Genomic DNA, 20,643 nt, shown 5'->3' with positions numbered 1-20,643 from the left:
ATGAACAGCTGACGGATTACCTCAAAACTCATAACATCCACGACAAATATCAGTCAGGCTTTCGAAAGCACCATAGTACAGCAACTGCATTAATCAAAGTAACTGATGACATTAAACATGCTATGGACAGACGTGAAGCTACCATCCTAACACTGCTTGACTTTAGCAAGGCTTTTGATACAGTTGACATTACTAATTAAAATGAAGCAGCTGAATTTCTCAAACAGCGCAATACACTGGTTCGACAGCTACCTCAAAAACAGAAGTCAACAAGTCATTTGTGGGTCGGAAAAGTCATCATGGAAAACCGTGCGCTCTGGAGTTCCCCAAGGCTCCGTCCTTGGTCCATTACTCTTCTCACTGTACATTAATGATATTTCTTCAGTGATTCACTCCTGCAACTACCATCTATATGCCGACGACATCCAACTGTACATAAGTGCAAGCCCCAAGAACATTGCTGACGCAGTAGCGAGTACGAACGCAGATCTTTGCTCTGTTTCTCGATGGGCACAGAACCTAGGTCTGAAACTAAACCCCAAGAAATCCCAGGTCATACTTATATCTCATCCAAAGTTAATCAGTCGGTACTTTCGCGAAACAGTCCCTCAAATACTCCTCAATGGTACCCAACTACCATACCAAAAAACAGTAAAAGATCTTGGAATAATCTTGTATGAACACCTAAACTGGGAAGAACAAACAGTCACAGCTTGCCGGAAATCGCTCTCCTCCCTACATGCAATTCAAAAATTTAGAAAAATATTTCCAACCCATGTTAAACAAAAATTAGTCCAAACACTAGTCTTGCCTAATCTTTACTACTGTGATGTAGTTCAACACGGCACAAATAGTGAAATTTCGAGATGCCTCGAGCTAGTGATGAATGCTTGCGTTAGATACGTATGCAATATACGGTTGTATGATCATATCAGTCCTTCACACTCCCAGCTAGGTTGGATACGCCCACATAAGGCACGCGATCTCCACACGATGTGCTTACTTCATCGATTTCTTAGCCAGTGGTGCCCCCAATACTTATCTTCTCACATTAAACACCTATCATCATTCCACAACCGCAATACCAGATCGGATACGTCTAGCATCTTGGCTGTACCTTTACATAACACAAAATCTTTCTCCGTGTCATTCTCCATCTCAGCCATACGACTATGGAACGCGCTCCCTTGTGATCTGCGTCTTATCCAGAACCACTCAACATTCAAGAGGGAACTCAAGACTTACATATTAGGGACGGTATAGCCACCATTGTTGTGCCCCTCTCATCTCTTTCTTTCTCCTCTCCATCATAGCTTCGATTTTACCAGTCTATTTCTCTTCCTCTAACCTATCTACCTCTTCTATATCTCTTTCACCCCATTCTATCGTATTATGTCTCTGCTTGATGAGAATAACTCGCAAGCTGCAAGAATATAACGAGAAAATTCCCAACTAGCAATAAGACTGACATTCATAAAAGAAAAATATGTTTACTTTCATATACATAGTCATTACTATTATTATTATTATTATTATTATTATTGGTTGTTATAATTATTTTTGATTGCTATAATTATCATTGTACTACGTTTATAATCTCTATTTTTTTCTTTAACATTAATACTGTATAACATGTTATAGGTCCTTAATGTTCTGTAGAAACTGAAATTTGTTGAATCTGAGTATGCCTGGTTAGGTGTAAGAGAGGGCCTGAAGGCCCTAATCTTGCCAGGTAAAATAAATGCATAAATAAATAAATATACTCTGCTGTATTTACCCAATACTCCTTCGGAAATATTGCCATCATGAAAGTTAACCTACATGAATAGGGCCCATAAGTACAGAACGGATGTTACAGCGTTTTAAAGTGTACAGCTGTGTGTACCACCCACAGGTCACAGTAACGAAAATTTCATCCTCAGTAACCATCTTAATCCGGGTCGTTGCTTATGTAGTTTCTGTCTCTCATCAGCAGAGACCTCTTCTCCCATCCAAACTTCCAGTTCACTACCACCCAACCCACTCGGTCTATAACAAGGTTTAGTGATGATATGCCTGAAGGGTGTAGGGAAGAAGGACAGACAATACAAGAAAATGTAAAAATGTGTAGTGATGTAGACTCTATAGTACTACTTTTTTTTCTTCCTTTCTTTTTTTTTTTTTTTTTTTTTTTTTTTTACGTCCACAGGTTCAGCAGTAGCGTGAAACTTATAGAGGGAAGAAGCTCTGTACCGTCAACCGCCATATTAGACATAGAAAGCAAGCGGGTAGCGTGCAGGCAAGCCGCTGCTAATATTTGGGACTGGGTGCTAAAATAATGCTGCCGTAGCATTGTGCAATGCAGCAGTCGGCCATAGAGTTTCCACATGCCGTGACACAACGCTGTGCTGCCATAGCCATCTACGTGACAATAGGGGGGGGGGGGGGCTCCTATCAAATTTAGCGGGCCATAGCTACTGCGAATTCTCACAGCTCAGCCATTAGCAGCACCTTATCCTGGACTTCCGACTGACCCCCTAACAGCCAGAGAACACCCACGCCAGCCGACGGTCCAGTGTGGGGTCGAGCGCTACTTCAACGTCGTCTAGCAGCATGGTTGTCGTGGGTCTCGGTGCCGCTGAGTGGAAGCCACTACCAGTGTGTCATCGTTCGAGACCCCAAGCGTCTCCAAGAGCCCTGTGTTCGGTGTAGAGCATCTGCGCGCCTAGACGACTCTTTGGCGCTGGCTGCAGTCCACCGCCCGCCAGTGTGGCCGAGCGGTTCTAGGCGCTTCAGGCTGGAACAGCGCTGCTGCTACGGTCGCAGGTTCGAATCCTGCCTCGGGCATGGATGTATGTGATGTCCTTAGGTTAGTTAGGTTTAAGTAGTTCTAAGTGCTAGGGGACTAGTGACCTCATGTGTTTAGTCCCATACTGCTCAGAGCCATTTGAACCATTTTTGCAGTCAACCGTTGAGTGTGAGAACAAAAGAAAGCCGGTAGTCTGCGTGCCGACTCGCCGCGCCGTACATCGCAGCTAAACGCGCCTACTGCTGCTCTGCTTATCCTTCTAGTCAAGATCCAGCAGTGCCATTACGTCCGTTCCGTTGGCTCGGTAGTAACTCTCACACGATTTTACATGAACTAAACGGATTTTCAGGTTACTTATAACTTTGTATGTCAGCTCCATGGTGAAGTGTCCAATATTTCAATAATGTCAATACTTAACGCGATATACGCATCTAAGTACGATATTGCGCGGCATTCGAAGACGTTTGTAAAAAAAAAATGGGTTGTTATGATTCTGCGTGTTGTAACCAAACAAATGAAAAATATCCTCGATTTAACGTTGTACTGTCTTTTGTCAGCTTCGTTTTCTGGTCGTAGTCACAGTGTTAGTAATTCACGTTATTTATTCCATTATTCGACTGTCCCCATTTTCCTCACGTTTACATCCGAGCCTAAGCTAATATTTTCCAGTAATCACCTGCTGAGTGCATCGAAGTTACCTCCGTTCCAGAGTTAGTACTTTCCGGGCGGAGGGTAGAAATCTATACTACCCTCACATTTTCAATGCAGTTGAAAGTCATTCACTGTTCAATATTGTATCTCATATTTATCAGACTGAACAGCTGAATCTGAGGGAAACCGACCTGCCGTTTCAGCCGCAGTCTGCTCTCTTTGAATGTTTACTTCGACGCTGATTGACGTATCACTCTATTTCTAATTTGAGTCTATCTGGTTATTAATGGCAAACTATTGTGTACTCCATAGCTCCTTCCTTATAAAATTTCTGAGTTATTGATAAACAATGAGAAGACGATATTGAAACATCCTATGACACTTTGGGTCGAGAACTCAGAAAAACTACAACATAAAATTCAGCAAATATTTTCACGTATTCTACAGGCTCACGAGCACTCCAAAATTTTATTATATACATCTAATTTTACACGAAAATCTCGATACACTAATGTCAGCTACTTTTGTAATTCTGAGGCTCATAAATAATGTAAATAATGTAGAATGTCATACTTACAATAACTTTCATAATTCCATTGTAGAAATCTTGATCAAAATACAGCCTCTGGTCTACGAGGACACGTTTCTCTAGATCTTTTGGATACAGAGAATCGTCCTTTGCATATTTTGATACGAGGTATGTTACAATCGCTCGGCTGAAAAAGAAATAAGAATAAATTTCACTGAAGGAAAGTCCATTATAAACAATATTCTTCCGACTTTTAAACGGAATGGGCTGCGCCTGATACCGATGCAATAAGAGAAAAAGTGTCACTATGCAGCTACTGAATATGTGTATTTTACAGGTAAGTTACGAAACATCACAGCTCCAACTACGTTGCAAACAACCCATTTGCATTTGGAACTGTACAAATAGTGAACAGATTATTGTACCGACAGTAATTACCAAAAAGATTCTATCGACCCACAAAACATGTCACATGATAAAAATGAAAGGATGAAATATTGATAATTAATTCCAAATTACTAGAGATAGACATTACAGGCGACGAGAAAATGCTTTGACCTGGCATTTGTTGATACAATCCCTAACGAACAGTTTGCAAAGAAAATTAAGCCACAATGCTCCGAATCTAATCCGCAAATCAAACATATTTAATAGCAGTATGATAAATTTTCTCGTTACATATTTAAATGACATTAACAGCTAGAAACGTTTAGATCAATTTCATATTTCACGATCTGTTGCAGAAGTTAGTTATAAGTTGGTACTTCGTCATTATTCTGTGAGAAAAGGAGGTTCACTAAGAGCCTACGAAGCCGAGACAAAGTACCTCTTTATTTTTCTTCCTCTAGGATTTTTTCTCAGGAGAAGTATGAACTACTGGTCTTTATTCTTCATCACATTGAACAGGATATGTGCTTTATCTAGGATGTATTTTAATTAATAACAAAATTGCTCTATGCTGAAGATATGGTGGGTTGCGAAATCTAAAATTTTGTGTTGTTCGGGAAATTTGAAAGGTTTGGAGTAGAACTGGAGCAAATTACCAGTTTGAATCGAGAGCCTGTGGTTCGAATCCCTGCCTGGAACATAGTTTCAACTTATCTCCAAGTTTCATTCAACTCTAACATGTCTCAGTTATTCGCTCTTGTCGTATTTGTCCACTCATACCAACCTTTCTGCAATATTCAAACCATTGTCGACAAGTGCTGGAATCGTTCGCTGTGGGTTTATCTGGAACAAAATATGGTTCGTTAGTGAAATACTGAGAATCGTGCAACTTTAGATTTTCCTTATATCAGTGAAACCAAGGTCTCATTATATCGAAATTTGACTGTATCCGTAAATTGCAATAACATTATCAGCTATCATTAACTTATTTAGTTTTCTGCATGACTGTCCTGTAACACCGTAAAACTATAAGTTCTTAAGAATTTATGTGAATTTTACACATTTTTAAATTTAAGCCTATCCGTAAACGAAGATTCAGTTGTGAAAAAAATTATGTTGTATTACAACGTCCTCTCGTTTTTTTTTTTTTTTGTTTTTTTTTTTTTGGGGGGGGGGGGGGTTGATGTTCAATAATAAGACTATCTATTTTACGTAAACAGAGTTTTATACTGATTGCTTGTTTTTTTGGGGCTTTCAGGGACATTCATATGAAGTGATAGCGGTCTGTAGTTAACATACCTGCAGCCTCTCTGGAGTGCCCATTTCCTTTTCTATATCGACCACAAGAACTTTCTCGAGGTCAACTCCAATCTCATCAGCGACGATGCGTACAAGGCAACACGGAGGGCTGGCATCATGGTTGTACAAAATCAGAGGTGCCATTGTTGTCTTCTGCAAAATATAACAGATACTTACGGAAACCTTTTACGAGGAGCCATCACTCATTTCACGTTTTGCATTTATTCTGTTTAGTTTCAAGGGAGAACATAAATTACTGTGAAGGTTTGTATGTAATTGTACTGCAATTGTTTGCATATCCGGCCTGGTCGTCTTGTGATACCAAGCGTGACTGAAAACCGAGTGGTCGCGGGATCGAATACCTGTAGAAAAACAGATATTTGCAGTCTGCCTTTACGCCAGCATCCGTCTCTCACTGATATGAAGGCAAGCCAAGAACGAAACGTGGTTCGGATTCCGTGTTGAACAGTGGGTTCTCCTTCCCCCGGTAGATTAAGCACGCACGAGTCACGAACTGGTGTCCAGTTGAAAGTGCTTGCAAATAGGCGATTGAACAGTCCTCACGAGGGCCTCCCAGCCAATCATGCCGTACAAATTTACTTTGCTTTACTATTTATATAGTGTCCCCTGAAGCGTGATATAAAGAAAACAAACATACAGGGTGTTACAAAAAGGTACGACCAAACTTTCAGGAAACATTCCTCACACACAAATAAAGAAAAGATGTTATGTGGACATGTGCCCGAAAACGCTTAATTTCCATGTTAGAGCTCATTTTAGTTTGTTCTTCCACCTACGCTCAATGGAGCACGTTATCATGATTTCATACGGAATACTCTACGTGTGCTGCTAGAACATATGCCTTTACAAGTACGACACAACATGTGGTACATGCACGATGGAGCTCCTGCACATTTCAGTCGAAGTGTTCGTACGCTTCTCAACAACAGATTCGGTGACCGATGGATTAGTAGAGGCGGACCAATTCCATGATCTCCACGCTCTCCTGACCTCAACCCTCTTGAGTTTCATCGTTGGGGGCATTTGGAAGCTCTTGTCTACGCAACCCCCGTACCAAATGTAGAGACTCTTCGTGCTCGTATTGTGGACGGCTGTGATACAATACGCCATTCTCCAGGTCTGCATCAGCGCATCAGGGATTCCATGCGACGGAGGGTGGATGCATGTATCCTCGCTAAGGGAGGACATTTTGAACATTTCCTGTAACAAAGTGTTTGAAGTCGCGCTGGTACGTTCTGTTGCTGTGTGTTTCCATTCCATGATTAATGTGATTTGAAGAGAAGTAATAAAATGAGCTCTAACATAGAAAGTAAGCGTTTCCGGACAAATGTCCACATAACAAATTTTCTTTCTTTGTGTGTGAGGAATGTTTCCTGAAAGTTGGGCCGTACCTTTTTCTAACACCCTGTATAACGATATTCTAATGGTGTCGATGTGCTACAGATCAAATTGGTGATACATTCAAACGGTTAATGGAACCGTATTTTGTTTTCACTGTTACCTACAATTCGCGAGTGAAGTCACGAGGTTATCATACTGGTACAGTATATGTATATGAATTGGTCAATTCATGCACCTGGTGGTTATAATTAAAGTGCTGCTACTCACAGAGGTACAGCGTGGGCTGTAATTATAGTATGGCAGCGAAACTGGGTTGACAGTCTAATGCATTAATGCGGAACCAATTCGAAAATTAGTTTCAGGTGCAAATCTGGCTCTATGAATGGAAAAAAGATGTACATAAATGTTTCCATATGTAATGGATTAGGAACGGGATTTGGGCACAAAAGTTCAAACAAATCAGAAAGGCATAATGTTGATCTTATTATTAACCGCCGCTGACACACTTTCTTTATTATAAGCACCGGAGACGATGAGAAGCTGCGTCTGTAAAATGACGTGCTCTACAGTAGCTCGCAGCATTTCTGGTGGACTCTGAGCACCCCGTTCTTGTATACTGGCCATCAGAGCAGGTGGTAACCGAAGAAACTATGGATAACAGCTGAAATACTTCAGCTGATCGATGAAGAAAGGAAGTACAGAAATATTAAAAGCAAGGGTGGAAGCATTTAGAGAACAATGGGAATTTCATAGTTAAATGCAGAGGAGAGAGCAGACAGGTGGAAAGAGTACACTGAAGGCCTCTTTGAGGGGGAACACTTCTCTGACAACATAACAGGAGAAAAAACAGGAGTCGATATAGAAGAGATAGGGGATCCAATATTAGAAACAGGAATTTAAAAGAGATAAGGAAGACATAAGATCAAGTACGGAAGAAGGGATAGATAATATTCAGTCGGAATATCTAAAATCATTGGGGGACGTTGCAAAACAACGGCTGTTAACGTTGGTGTGTAGAATATGTGAGATTAAGCGAACTACCATCAGGAAACGTTCTGCACATAATTCCGAAAATAGTAAAAGCTGCTAAATTCGAGAATTATCGCGTAATCAGCTTAACAGTTCATGCATCCATGTTGACAAGAATAATGTAAAGAAGAATGGAGGAGAAAATTGAGGATGTTTTAGATGACGATCAGATGGCTGTACAAAAGGTAAAGGCACCAGAAAGGCAGTTCTGACGTTGCGACTGATAATCGAAGCAATACTGAAGAAAAATCAAGAAAAGTTCATGGGTTTGTAGACCTCGAAAAAGCGCTTGACAATGTAAAATAGTGCAGGATATTCGAAATTTTAAGAAAAATAGTGGTAAGATATAGGAAATCAGGGCGATATAAAATATGCACTAGAACCAAGAGGGAACAAAGGAATGGAAGACGAAAAACAAGTGCTCGGATCAAAAAGTGTATAGGGGTTTGCACCCGTGGTCTAGGGATAGATTCATTGATTCATAATGAAAACGTTTTAGGTCCCGGGTTCGAATTCCGTTGCTGCTTAAATTTTGATTAATAATCGGCATTGGTGGCCGAAGACTTCCGGCATAATAAGTCACCCTCATTCTGCTAACGGCCTTGTCAAAGACGGCGGAGGAGCGGACGGATGTTCAGGGAACTCTCTTGTCCTAGGGGTGGGAAACTGCACCGAAAGGTGGAACAATCAGCAATGGTCAACGGTATGACGATTCAGAAGGCAATGGAAACCACTGCATTAAAGACACGTAACGTGTATCCACAGGACATGTGGCCTGTAATTTAAGGCCGGCTGGAGTGGCCGAGCGGTTCTAGGCGCCACAGTTTGGAACTGCGCGACCGCTACGGTCGCAGGTTCGGATCCTGCCTCGGGCATTGATGTGTGTAATGTCCTTTGGTTAGTTAGGTTTAAGTAGTTCTAAGCTCTAGGGGACTGATGACCTCGGAAGTTAAGTCCCATAGTGCTCAGAGCCATTTGAACCATTTTTGTAATTTAAGAAGTATCATGATAGTCTCTCCATTGAAAAAAAGATTCCGGAATAGGCCCCCATTCGGATCTCCAGGAGGGTACTGCCAAGGGGGAGGTTACCATGAGGAAAAGATTGAATAATCAATGAAATAATAACAATCTACGAGTCGTGGCGTGGAATGTCAGAAGTTGAACGTTGTAGGGAAATTAGAAAATCTGAAAAGTGCAATACAAAGACTCAATCTAGATATAGTAGGGGTCAGTGAAGTGAAGTGGACAGAAGACAAGGATTTCTGGTCAGATGAGTATAGGGTAATATCAACAGAAGCAGAAATTGATATAACGGGAGTAGGATTCGTTATGAATAGGAAGGTAGGGCAGAGAGAACGCAACTGTGAACAGTTCAGTGACAGGGTTGTTCTTATCAGAATCGACAGCAAACCAACACCGACAACAATAGTTCAGGTGTACACCGACGTCGGAAGCTGAAGATGTAGAGATCGAGAAAGTGTATGAGGATATTGCGAGGGTAATACAGTACGTAAAGGGAGATGAAAATCTAATGGTCATGGGGGACTGGAGTTCAGTTGTAGGGGAAGGAGTAGGAGAAAAGGTTACAGGAGAATATGGGCTTGGGACAAGGAATGAGAGATGAGAAAGACTAATTGAGTCCTGTAACAAGTTTCAGCTAGAAATAGCGAATACTCTGTTCAAGAAATGCAAGAGGTGGAAGTATACTTGGAAAAGGCCGTGTGATACTGGAAGATTTCAGTTAGATTACATCTTAGGCAGACAGAGAATCCGAAATCAGATACTGGATTGTAAGGTGTGCCCAGGAGCAGATACAGATTCAAATCACAATATAGTAATGATGAAGAGTAGGCTGAAGTTTACGACATTAGTCAAGAAGAATCAATACGCAAAGAATTGGGATACGGAAGTCCTAAGGGATGACGAGATACGCTTGAAGTTCTCTAAGGCGATAGATACAGCAGTAAGGAATAGCTCAGTAAGCAGTACAGTTGAAGAGGAATGGACATCTATAAAAAGGGCCATCACAGAAGTTGGGAAGGAAAACATAGGTACAAAGAATGTAACTGCGAAGAAACCATGGATAACAGAAGATATAATTCAACTGATCAATGAAAGAAGGAAGTACAAAAACGTTCCGGGAAACTGAGGAATACAGAAATGCAAGTCGATGAGGAATGAAATAAATAGGAAGTGCAGGGAAGCTAAGACGAAATGGCAGCAGGAAAAATATGATGACGTCGAAAAAGAAATGATTGTCGGAAAGACAGACTCAGCATATAGGAAAGTTAAAACAACCTTCAGTGACATTAAAAGCAAGTATGATAACATTAAGAGTGGAACGGGAATTCCACTGTTAAAGGCAGAGGAGACAGCGGATAGGTGGAAACAATATATTGAAAGCCTCTATGAGTGGGAAGATTTGTCTGATGTGATAGAAGAAGAAACAGGAGTCCATAGGGTATCCAGTATTAGAATCAGAATTTAAAAGAGCTGTGGAGGACTTAAGATCAAATAAGGCAGAAGGAATGGATAAAATTCCATCAGAATTTCTAAAATAATTGGGGGAGTGGTTACAAAACGACTATTCACGTTGATGTGTAGATTGTATGAGTCTGGCGACATACCATCTGAACTTCGGAAAAGCATCATCCACACAATTCCGACGACGGCAAGAGCTGACAATTGGGAGAACTCTCGCAGAATCAGCTTAACAGCTCATGCATCCAAGTTACTTCCAAGAATAATATACAGAAGAATGGAAAGTAAAATTGAGACCGCGCTAGATGACGATCAGTTTAGCTTTAGTAAAGGTAAAGGCACGAGAGAGGCAACTCTGACGTTGCAATTAATAATGGAAGCACGACTAAAGGAAAATCAAGACACGTTCATAGGATTTGTCGAACTGGATAAAGCGATCTACAATGTAAAATGTTGCAAGGTGTTCGAAATTCTGAGAAAAGTAGGGGTAAGCTAAAAGGAGAGACGGGTCACATACAATACGTACAACAGTCAAGAGGGAATAATAAGAGTGGACGAGCAAGAACGAAGTGCTCGCATTAAAAAGGGTGTACGACAAGGATGTAGACTTTCGCCCCTGCAGTTCAATCTGTACATCGAGAAAGCAATGGTGGATATAAAAGAAAGGTTCAGGAGAGGAATACAAATTCAAGGTGAAAGGATATCAATCAAACGATTCGCTGATGACATTGCTATACTGAGTGAAAGTGGAGAAGAATTACATGATCTGCTTAATGGAATGAACAGTCTAATGAGTACAGAGTATGAATTGAGAGTAAATCGAAGAAAGACGAAAGTAATGAGAAATAGTAGAAATGAGAGCACGAGAAGCTTAACGTCAGGATTGACGAAGTAGATGAAGGTAAGGAACTCTGCTACTTAGGCAGTGAAATACACAATGGCGGACGGAGAAAGGACTAGCAATGGCAAAAAGGGCATTCCTGGCCAAGACAAGTCTACTAATATCAAATATTGGCCTTAATTTGAGGAAGAAATTTCTGAGAATGTACTTCTGGAGAAACAGCATTGCATGGTAGTGAAACATGGGCTGTGGGAAACCCGGAACAGAAGAGAATCGAAGCATTTGAGATGTGGCGCTACAGACGAATGATGAAAGTTAGGTGGACTGATAAGGTAAGGAATGAGGAGGTTCTGCGCAGAATCGGAGAGGAAAGGAACATGTGGAAAAACTGATAAGCAGAAGGGACAGGATGATAGGACATCTGTTAAGATATGAGGGAATGACTTCTATGGTACTAGAGGGCAAAAACTGTAGAGGAAGACAGAGATTGGAATACATCCAGTAACAAATAATAGAGGACGTAGGTTGCAAGTGCTACTCTGAGATGAAGAGGTTAGCACAGGAGAGGAATTCGTGGCCAGTCAGAAGACTGTGGAAAAAAATAGGGATGTAGTCTTTTTCCCTACTGCTCAGTCCGTACATCGAAGAAGCAACGAAAGAAATAAAAGAAAGGCTCAGGTATGGGATGAAGAAAGGCTCAACAGTGTGATTAATTCAGGGTGAAAGGGTGACATTGCTATCCTCAGTGAAAGTGAAGAAGGATTTCAGGTTAAGTTGAACGGAATGAACAATCTGATGAGTACAGAATATGGACTGAGAGTAAGTCGATGGAAGACCAAAGTAATGAGAAGTAGCAGAATTGAGAACACCGAGACCCCAACATTACAACTGCGATCTCGAAGAAGACGAAGTTATGGAATTATGCTACCTAGGCCGCAAAGTAAAGTATAGCGGATGGAGCAAGGACATAAAAGCAGACTATCACTGGTAAATACGCATTCCTGGCCAAGAAAAGTCTGCTAGTACCAAAGGTAGGTCTTTACTTGCGGCAGAAATTTCTGAAAATTTATGTTTGGAGCACGGCATTGTATGGTTGTCAGACATAGACTGTGGGAAAATCAGAGCAGAATAGAATCGAAGTCTTTGATATGTTGTGGTGCAGAAGAATGTTGAAAATTATGTGGACTAATAAAATAAGGAATGAGAAGGCTCTGTGTAGAATCGGCGACGAAAGATACATATGGAAAACAATGACAAGAAGAAGGAACAAAACGATAGGACATCTGCTAAATATCCAGGAGATAACTTCCATAGTGCTAGAAGGAGCTTTCCAGAATAAAAACTGTAGAGGAAGACAGTGAGTGAATTATATCCACCAAATAATTGAGGAGGTAGGGTGGTATGTAGTGTACGATTACTACTCTGAGATACAAAGGTTAGCTCAGTAGAGCAATTTCTGGCGGGTCGCATCAAACCAGTCAGAAGACTGTTGATTCAAAAGAAAAAAAGGAATACAAAGGAAGAAAGAAAGAAAAATTGGCCACAGACCATTGTCTCACAGATGGTTCGCTGTAACATGGTACGTTATCATACCCCGAAATGTTGATCTAGTGGGAAGCTGTAAACAATGGTGTGAAACGTGATTATGTCCTTCCGCATTTACTGTTTTCCTAACCGCAAAAATGCACGAAAATCACCCTCACAACATACCAACACCTCCTCCGAGATTCAATGTTGGCACTAATCCTGACGGCTGTTAATGTTAACTGTTCCATCATACTGCCATAGGCTATAGCTTGATTCATCATTTGTCTCACTCGTTTCCAGTCATCGGCTGTCCAGTGGCACGCCAACTCAGGTGTCGCTTAGCATTTGCAGAAATTTGTGGTTTCTGAGGAGGTGGTTACAAAATGGTTCAAATGGCTCTGAGCACTATGGGACTTAACTTCTGAGGTCATCAGTCCTCTAGAACTTAGAAATACTTAAACCTAACTGACCTAAGGACATCACACACATCCATGCCCGAGACAGATTCGAACCTGCGACCGTAGCGGTCGCGCGGTTCAGGGCTGTAGCGCCTAGACCCGCCCGGCCACTCCGGCCGGCCTCTGAGAAGGTGCTTGACCGTCAGACCCCATTCTATTTAACTCGCTACGCAAAGTAATTGTGATACCCGGACTGTTGGTAGTTAGCTGTGGTTGTTCCTTCATGTTTTCACTTTGAAATAGCATCATCAATAACCGAATGGTTCAGATTTTGATGAATCTGTTGCTCAGCTGACATCCAGCGACTTGTCGACCTTCCAGGTCACTGAGCTCTCCAATTCATTCGGTCGTTACTGCTTCTCTGTTGACAACACAATGTCCTTCCGCCTCTCGCGACATCTAGTGGTCAATTCCACATTACATAAGCGTGGCTGAATACTTCTGATCAGATACCTCTGACACATTTTTCATATCAGCGAGGAAAAGGACCACCGTGCATGGCGAAGAGAACCCGTTCCAGCCAGGCGGTTGGTCTTACCTCCTGGGGTTTCTCGGCCAACAATGCTTTAACCCTTTACTTCTTTACCGAGAATACATCACAATACGTTTTGTTGAGATTCATTTGAGGTAAATATCTGAACTATCAATATTTATCCGGAAGAGATCACCTGAGGATACAGAATTTGGTACAAAGACTTATTACAAATAATACAGCAAGAATTAGTCCAACTTATACAATACCAGCTAGTATCAGGCTCGATTTACTGTGTATGAACGATGGTGTTATAGTGATGAGGCTCCAAGTGCAAGAGCAAGTGGGTTGGTTGGCAGCCGCTGGCCGTCCAATAGTGCAGCGGCAGAGATCACTCGTGATACCGAGATGCTGGAGGCGTGGCACACATCACTGGGTCCACAAGATCTCGCGAGACCGCTATCGGCGTCAGACGGAAAACTGCAGTTTCGTTACCAACTTCACAACGCACGCATGGGAGGCATCAATACACGATGCCACATACAGAGTTACCGCATTCCCTGATGATGCTATGTGGTGTCACAGTTCACCCAGATATTTTGGGGGACTCGTATACTGGTACGTAGTATTTCATCAACCCCCATAAGTAAATACTCATATCGTGAGATCTGAAGATATATTCTTTTCTAAAAGATCCTGACCCAGGTTTCAGAGCGTCGGGGGGAGTGCTGATCATAAATGCTAAATGTCCCCCCCCCCCCCCCCAAGTGGTAGGAAAAAACAGTTTCATTTTCCATTCCAATATGTACAGATACGCTATGAGCCGTGGCAAAGTCTTTGCCTTGTCTTGGTGGCTTCCTGAAGGACTGAATTTAATGTGATTACTGATTCAGCCCCTTTTTTATTTATTGGTATTTTTTATTAATTGTGTATTTGTGCCTTTCAGCGCCTCTCTAAGGGTCGTTTTCTGCGTTATTTATGGCATGTGCAATTTGGTCGCTTAGTCCAGTTACAGTGGCCGAAGGTAGTTATTTAACTAATGATATTTATCCTTCTGTTGTATTGGTGATTACTTTGAGGTCATCCTGTTTTATTTAAATGGTGAAGGCCAACTTTTTTTAAAAATAACAATGTTGTTAAATGAAGTTTAGTACGTCAGTATCCATTAAAAAATTTTATGCTGTAACAGGATCAAAGTTTTCTTACGGAGGGCTACGTGAAATTCTGATTGAACTGAATTGTTTAATTAGCCATATGAACACCTGAGTCTAAGGTCAATTAAATTTACTAGTTGTATTTTCTGCTGCTGGTTACTGTAGCAGTTTTCGTTTTAGCTTTTTATTTGTGAGGGAAAGAATTTAAACTTTGTATGTCTAATATACAAATTAAAACTGAAGAAACTGCAAAAAGGCAGAAACTTAAGGAAATGGGACCTCGATAAACTGAAGGATCCAGAAGTTGTAGAGACTGAGAGGAAGCGTTAGGTAACGACTGACAAGAATAGAGGAAAGGAGTACAGTAGAAGAAGAAGGCGTAGGTTTGAGAGATGAAATAGTGAAGACAGCAGATAATCAAGTAGGTAGAAGGATGGGGGCTAGTAGAAGTCCTTGGGTAACACCACAGATATGGAATTTAATTGATGAAAGGAGAAAATATACAAATACAATAAATGAAGAAGGCGAAAGAGAATACAAATGTCTAAAAAAATGGCATCAACAGGAAGTGCAAAATAGCTTAGCAGGAATAGCTAGAGGACAAATGTAAGGAAGAAGAACCATGTATCACTAGGGTAAGATAAATACTGCCTACAGGAAAATTGAAGAGACATTTGGAGAAAAGGGAACTACCTGTATGAATATCAAGAGCTCAGATGGAAAACGAGTCCTAAGAAAATAAGAGAAAGCCGAAAGGTGGAAGGAGTATGTACAGGGTCTATAAAAGGGCGATGTTTTTGAGTTCAGTATTATGCAAATGGAAGAGGGCGTAGATGAAGATGAAATGGGAGATATGATACTACGAAAAGAATTTGACAGAGCACTGAAAGACCTAAGTCGAAACAAGGCCCCGGGAGTAGACAGTTTTCCATTGGAACTACCGATTGTCTTGGGTGAACCAGTCAGGACAAAACTCTTCCATTTTGTGAGCAATATGTATGAGACAGGCGTAATACCCTCGGGCTTCAAGAAGAATATAATAATTATAATTCCAAAGAAATCAGGTGATGCCAGGTGTGAAATTACCAAACTATCAGTTTAATAAGTCACCTTTACGAAATACTGACAAGAATCCTTTACAGAAGAATGGAAAAACTGGTAGAACCTGACCTCGGGGTAAATAAGTTTCGATTCCGGAGAAATGTAGGAACACGCGAGGCAATACGGACCCCACGACTTATCTTAGAAGATAGATTAAGGAAAGGCAAACCTACGTCTGCAGCATTTGTAGACTTACAGAAAGCTTTTGACAATGTGGAATGAAATACTCTTTTTCAAATTCTAAAGGTGGCCGTGGTAAAATACAGGGAGCAAAAGGCTACTTACAATTTTAACAAAAACCAGAATGCAGTCGTAAGAATCGATGGGCACGAAAGGGAAGCAGTGGTTGAGAAGAGAGTGAGATAGGGTTGTCGCCTATACCCGACGTTATTCAGCCTGTACACCGAGAAAGTAGTAAAGCAAACAAAATAAAAATTTGGAGTAGGAAATGATGTCCAGGAAGAAGCAATAAAAACCTTGAGGTTTGTCGATGACGTAATTTTGTCAGAGACAGCAACGGACTTGGAACAGCTTGGAATGAACATGAACAAAAGCAAAAGGAGGATAATGGAATGTAATCGAATTAAACCAGGTGATGCTGAGGAAATGACATTATAAAACGAGACACTTAACTAGTTGACGAGTTTTGCTATTTGGGCAGCAAAATAACTGATAACGGCCGAAGTAGGGAGGATATAAACTGTATACTGGGAATGGCAAAAAAGCGTCTCTGAAGAAGAGAAATTTGTATAAATGTGTCAGGAATTTCTTTCTGAAAATATTTTTATGGGGTGTAGCCATGTATGGAAGTGAAACATGAACGATGAACAGTGAAGAAAAGACGAGAATAGAAGCTTCTGAAATGTGGTGCTACAGAATAATGCTGAAGATTAGACGTGTCGAACACATCACTAATTAGTAGACACTGAATAGAAATGAGGAGAAGAGAAACTTGTGGTACAACCCGACTAGAAGAAGGCCCAAAGGGATCACCAATCTAGTACTGGAAGGAAGCATACGGGGCGGGGAGGGGGGGGGGCAAAAATCATAGAGGGAGACCAAGTGAGGAATACAGTAAGCAGATTCAGAACGCTGTAGGTTGCAGTACTTGTTCAGAGATGAAGAGGCTTGCACAGGATAGAGCAGCGTGGAGAGCTGCATCAAACCAGTCTCAGGACTGAAAATCACAACAACACGTCTAATACAATGCGAGATGTTTTATAGATTTCCTTGCTTAAAGCGTTGCATAAGCAGCTAATGGGGGTGAGAATCTGTTTAGTTCCAGTTCTGTAAATGTAAGCTCGTTCCCTCTTGCCTTATTGTAATATACGCCAACAAACGGCTTGGTGGCCTGATATTTTTCGGTTGCATTTGTCGCTGAGCCTCTGATTATAGTTGTGACTATCCAGTTGATTAAAGGTTGAGGCTGCCTTTAATTCTTATGTTCTCTTTTCCTTGAATAGAGATCATTGTAACGAGAGCTAAAGATAAGTTGCTACTCTTTGGTATGTTCTTGTAAGGGCTCTATTTATAATTGTTAAACCGCGTTAAAAACACTAACTTGCCTGAACTTGCAGCCGTCTTCTCTACGCCTCATGGGCGCGGGCACCTGTTGATGTTACGGGCCACCTTGTTGTTTGTTAACGTGTCTCGTGCTGCGGGAAACTGGCGGAAGCACAGTAATTCAGGCCGTCTGTTGCAACGACAAACTTAAGGTCTCTTTTGTATTTTACGCTCTGCATTCTTCTTCAAAACTGTACCCTTTTCCTCACTAGATCTTCCTTTTTAGAGTTTTAATTTAAGTAACTGTATTGTACCAAATTTCTCTCAACGATTAGGGATTCATGGTTTATTTGAAGGTGTTTCTTTTACCTGGCTTTAGCCTCACCTGCCAATGTACTTCTTTCTCCGTGTATCCTCTAGAGGTACACTTCAGTGTTATTTACTTCAATTTTTTTTAGAAATAATAGGGAATATTCTGCTTTAACAGTATATTCGCTTCTTTTCGTGGTATAAGGAACTGTTAATGTTAGTATGAAATAACTTGTTGCCTTTTATGAAATCAGTGATTGTACTATAATTTGTAGCAGTTTCCTGTGATTAGCAGCATAGTTTGGTCGAGTGCAGACTCAATGTCGGAACAGGCTTCGAGGCATCGTTTTTACCATTTCCTTAATGTGAAATGCTACTGTTCTTTAGTGTGTGTTTATCTCTGCTATAAATTTTGACGTATTTTTCCTTTGGTTGTTGTTTGTTAAGAGAATGTCTGATCATTACTGTGTTTAATATTATTTTTTGTTATTTGGATAAATGTATTCAAACAACAAATGACATTACTACTCTCGGTTGCCCCCTCACGCTTTCTTATCCTTCCATCCTGTGTAAACGGCTTATCACGTTACTCCTTGTAGACTGTAAGTATTTTATGAGGAACCGTCACAAAATACTCAAAACCTCATTTTCGGCTACATTATGTGGCTGCTGTGTAACCCTTATTTCTGCATGGCGGTTCACTTTTTCACTTTAATGGATTGTATCCTCTGCAGTGAACGCTAAAGTTAAATTGTTTCCATTCAAATGCACGCAAAAAATCAGTTCACAAAAATATTAACATTTCTGTTTGTGGGTAAAAATCTCTCGGTGTACATGCCGCGTCAAATCAGGATAAAACTCCAAGCTTTCGACCACTACCTCCATGGTCGTCGTCAGGGCTAAAACTGACTGTCGTGAACTAGCGAGGTTCCCACTTTTATATGCAAAGTACGGCTTCTTATTGGCTGGAATACATCAGCGATATGGCGCGTAGTGAAGTAGTGCCCTCTACTTCCATAGATGTAGTTGTTATCCCGCGTTGCTTGCAGCGCCATCCCTTGAATCAGGAGGTAAAGTGCGAGAAGTTTTTCTCTGCGATTTTTCTTTATCCAGTGCACTCTTCCAAGTGTTGCTAAGTGCATAGCCGTTGTCTCTATTAAAGTTACTATCGCTAAGTCTAATTTCGACTGCTTCCCGGATCACAGAGTCCCAGTAATTCGATGTGTGGGCTATTACTCTGGTTTCTTCAAATAAAATCTTATGCTTGTTAAGCAGGCTATGTTCAGCCACCGCTGATTTTTCCAAATACCTGTATTTCAGGTGGCGTTGATGCTCGATGCAGCGGTCGGCAACGGTTCTTACAGACTGGCCCACGTAATTCTTGCCGCATTCGCAAGGAATAGTATAAATTCCCGGCACTCTTAAGCCGAGACTATCTTTGACTGGTCTCAACATTTCCTTAATTTTCCTAGGTGGTCGGAAAACTGGTTTTATTCCTTGCCTCTTCAGGACTCTGGCTATCTTGCTCGTTGTAGCACCGCAAAAAGGAAGCCGCGCTATGTGTTGGTCCTCTTCTTGTATGTGGCCGGCATCGTGTCTTACTTTCTTGGACAATACTGATTTAATTTCACCGGCAGAATAACCATTCCTCTTGAAAACAGTCGTCAAATGGTTAATCTCGGGACCGAGGTGGTCCTTGTCGGAAATAGTCCTGGCTCTGTGTACTAAAGTATTCAGCATAGCTCTCTTCTGAGACGGATGATGGAAGCTATGGCTATGCAGATATAAGTCTGTATGGGTTGGCTTCCTGTACACAGAATGGCCCAGTCGTCCATCCGGCTTTCGCTCTACCAACACATCTAAAAAGGTAACTTCCCTTCCTTCTCTACCTCCAATGTAAATTTTATGTTTGGATGTACACCATTCAGATGTTCGACGTTGAGACCGATTGTTAGCGCTATTGGCTCTCCTACGTACAAGCTTGCAAAGCACTTAACTAAATTGTTGGCGCCTATAGTTGGTCACTGCCCACATCATATTAAATATTCAAAAATGTTTGTTGATATCATAAAACAGATGAAGATAGGCCCAAGTGATATCATGGTCAGCCTCGACGTGGTTTCTCTGTTCACCAAAGTACCTGTGGATGACACATTACAACTGTTGGCTGCTCATTTCTCCTCAGAAATTTTGAAGTTGTTCCGGCATACCTTGACGACCACTTATTTTTTATACAGTGGAAATTATTATGAAATGACGGATGGAACAGCCATGGGTTCGCCACTGTCACCAGCAATAGCGAATTTTTTCATGGAGGACTTCGAAGAACGAGCCCCGAGCAGTGCTCACCTCCGCCCATCATGCTTCTACAGATACGTCGACGATACTTTTTTAATCTGGCCACACGGCAGCGACACACTGCAGCAGTTCGTCGAACATCTGAATGGTGTACATCCAAACATAAAATTTACATTGGAGGTAGAGAAGGAAGGGAAGTTACCTTTTTAGATGTGTTGGTAGAGCGAAAGCCGGATGGACGACTGGGCCATTCTGTGTACAGGAAGCCAACCCATACAGACTTATATCTGCATAGCCATAGCTTCCATCATCCGTCTCAGAAGAGAGCTATGCTGAATACTTTAGTACACAGAGCCAGGACTATTTCCGACAAGGACCACCTCGGTCCTGAGATTAACCATTTGACGACTGTTTTCAAGAGGAATGGTATTCTGCCGGTGAAATTAAATCAGTA

General features: G+C 41.3%; 1 protein-coding gene across 2 annotated transcripts in view; it reads right to left on the bottom strand.

The window, feature by feature from the left end:
* The window catches only part of LOC126237108 (glutathione S-transferase D5-like), a 50,163-nt gene that overhangs the window by 4,897 nt on the left and 24,623 nt on the right, over positions 1 to 20,643 (bottom strand). For both annotated transcript variants that reach the window (XM_049946921.1, XM_049946920.1), the window contains 3 exons: positions 5,655 to 5,807; positions 5,140 to 5,198; positions 4,017 to 4,155 (listed from right to left, as the gene is read on the bottom strand). In XM_049946921.1, coding sequence (XP_049802878.1) covers positions 4,017 to 4,155; positions 5,140 to 5,198; positions 5,655 to 5,798 — 342 coding nt within the window. In that variant the 5' untranslated portion in view covers positions 5,799 to 5,807. The remainder of the gene's footprint in view (positions 1 to 4,016; positions 4,156 to 5,139; positions 5,199 to 5,654; positions 5,808 to 20,643) is intronic.

Source organism: Schistocerca nitens, chromosome 2 (assembly GCF_023898315.1).
Source record: "Schistocerca nitens isolate TAMUIC-IGC-003100 chromosome 2, iqSchNite1.1, whole genome shotgun sequence".
In the NCBI taxonomy this organism is placed as follows: Eukaryota; Metazoa; Arthropoda; class Insecta; order Orthoptera; family Acrididae; genus Schistocerca; species Schistocerca nitens.
Note: the sequence above shows the minus strand (reverse complement) of the source record. Positions and strands in the feature narration are given on the sequence as shown.